Raw genomic sequence first — 1589 nt, 5'->3', positions numbered from 1 at the left:
TATATATATATATATATATATATATATATATATATATATATATATAATTTTTAATTACATTTTATTTACAAAACATAAAAGTATATTAAATAAATATAATATATAATAAATAATAATTTTTTTATTTATTTATATATTATAACATCAGCACATGAAAATAATTATCATATATTTTATATATGTACCAATGTTATAATACGTTGTAATAAACAACAATATTATAGAGTTAGAAATAAGCATTTTGAATTGTGATGCAAACAAACAAATATTAAACTGGAAAAATGCCTCGAGTATCACTGAGAACATTTTGTTTAGTTCTGTCATTTTAAAATGTACTTTACTGGAGCAAATACATAACTGAGATATGAAGCTATATGGTTCAGCCCTGCGATCAACTACTGGAAAAATGCCGCCCACCCCAGACCTTCATTCTTTTGCTCTGACAGACCTGCGGATCCGAGGAAGAGGAGCACAGTGATCCAGTAAACCCAGAAGAGCATGAGCGTGAGGAAGGTCCAGACGGGCTGCAGGGCCAGCAGAGGCAGATGGGTGAACACTTTACCGGCCACGTGAAACAGAGCGATGGTGAGCGCCACACGCTTCCTCATGAAGAACATCAGCAGCAGCAGAATCACCTGAGTGTTACATATTTGCACATTAAAAATTCTTGCCGTTTGGCAGTTCATATAGAAGTATGCAAATCCAAACCTACCGTGAAGACAGTGGCAGCGATGGCGTAGATGAGCAGGGCTTTCTGGTTGTCTTTGGCCACCTCCAGTTCCAGAGCCGGTAGAGTGACGTCCACAGATTTTGACTGATCCACATACAGCCACCACAAGATCCCCGTCCCACCTGCCACAAACACAGCGCTGCCTCACATCACAGGCTCTTTATGACTTTCAGCTGGTGACAGTGGCTGCTTGTCCTTGCATTTATTTCTATGTAATACCAAAGTCTCACCAATCGACCCGACCACCACGACAGCTGTGAGAATCCAGACCAGAACCACAGAGATGTAGCGGATCACAACCATCAGGATCAGAGACAGAACTGCAGCACAGAGCAGAGACAGAACGGTGCTTTAAACCTCGCTCTTCTGACCACTGACGTTTAAAGGGATAGTTCACCCAAAAATGAAAATTCTGTCATTAATTGCTCACCCTCATGTCGTTTCAAACCCGTAAGACCTTCGTTCATCTTCAGAACACAAATTAAGATATTTTTGATGGAATCTGAGAGCTGTCTGACCCTGCATAGACAGCAACACAACTGAAATGTTCCCAAGTCCAGAGACGTAGCAATGAGATCTGTAAAATAATCTATGTGACATCAGTGGTTAAACCGCAATTATACGAAGCTACGAGAATACTTTTTGTGTGCAAAAGAAAAAGAAATAACGACTTTATTCAACAATTCGCCTCCTCCGCGTCACCCTGTAGCGCCATTTTGGAGAATATCCGCTGGAGGTAAACAGCGTATGGTGTTCTGTGTCAGCCGCGTCACGCCGAAACTGTTTCCTCCGTTGTTGTGATTTGATTTGAATGAAAACAACATAATCCGTGTGACGCAGCTGACACAGAACAGCATAC

The 1589-nt window shown here is 40.5% G+C and overlaps 1 protein-coding gene across 1 annotated transcript in view; it reads right to left on the bottom strand.

Moving 5' to 3' along the window:
- Positions 1-1589, bottom strand: part of LOC107571907 (choline transporter-like protein 1) — a 12807-nt gene that overhangs the window by 2920 nt on the left and 8298 nt on the right. The window contains exons 5-7 of the mRNA XM_016258290.1: positions 961-1050; positions 713-852; positions 449-635 (exon numbers count right to left, since the gene is read on the bottom strand). Of these exons, the coding sequence (XP_016113776.1) occupies positions 449-635; positions 713-852; positions 961-1050 (417 nt within the window). The remainder of the gene's footprint in view (positions 1-448; positions 636-712; positions 853-960; positions 1051-1589) is intronic.

The sequence above is a fragment of the Sinocyclocheilus grahami genome, unplaced genomic scaffold (assembly GCF_001515645.1).
Source record: "Sinocyclocheilus grahami isolate Dianchi unplaced genomic scaffold, SAMN03320097.WGS_v1.1 scaffold1668.1, whole genome shotgun sequence".
Lineage (NCBI taxonomy): Eukaryota > Metazoa > Chordata > Actinopteri > Cypriniformes > Cyprinidae > Sinocyclocheilus > Sinocyclocheilus grahami.
This window is presented reverse-complemented; position numbering and strand designations above follow the sequence as displayed.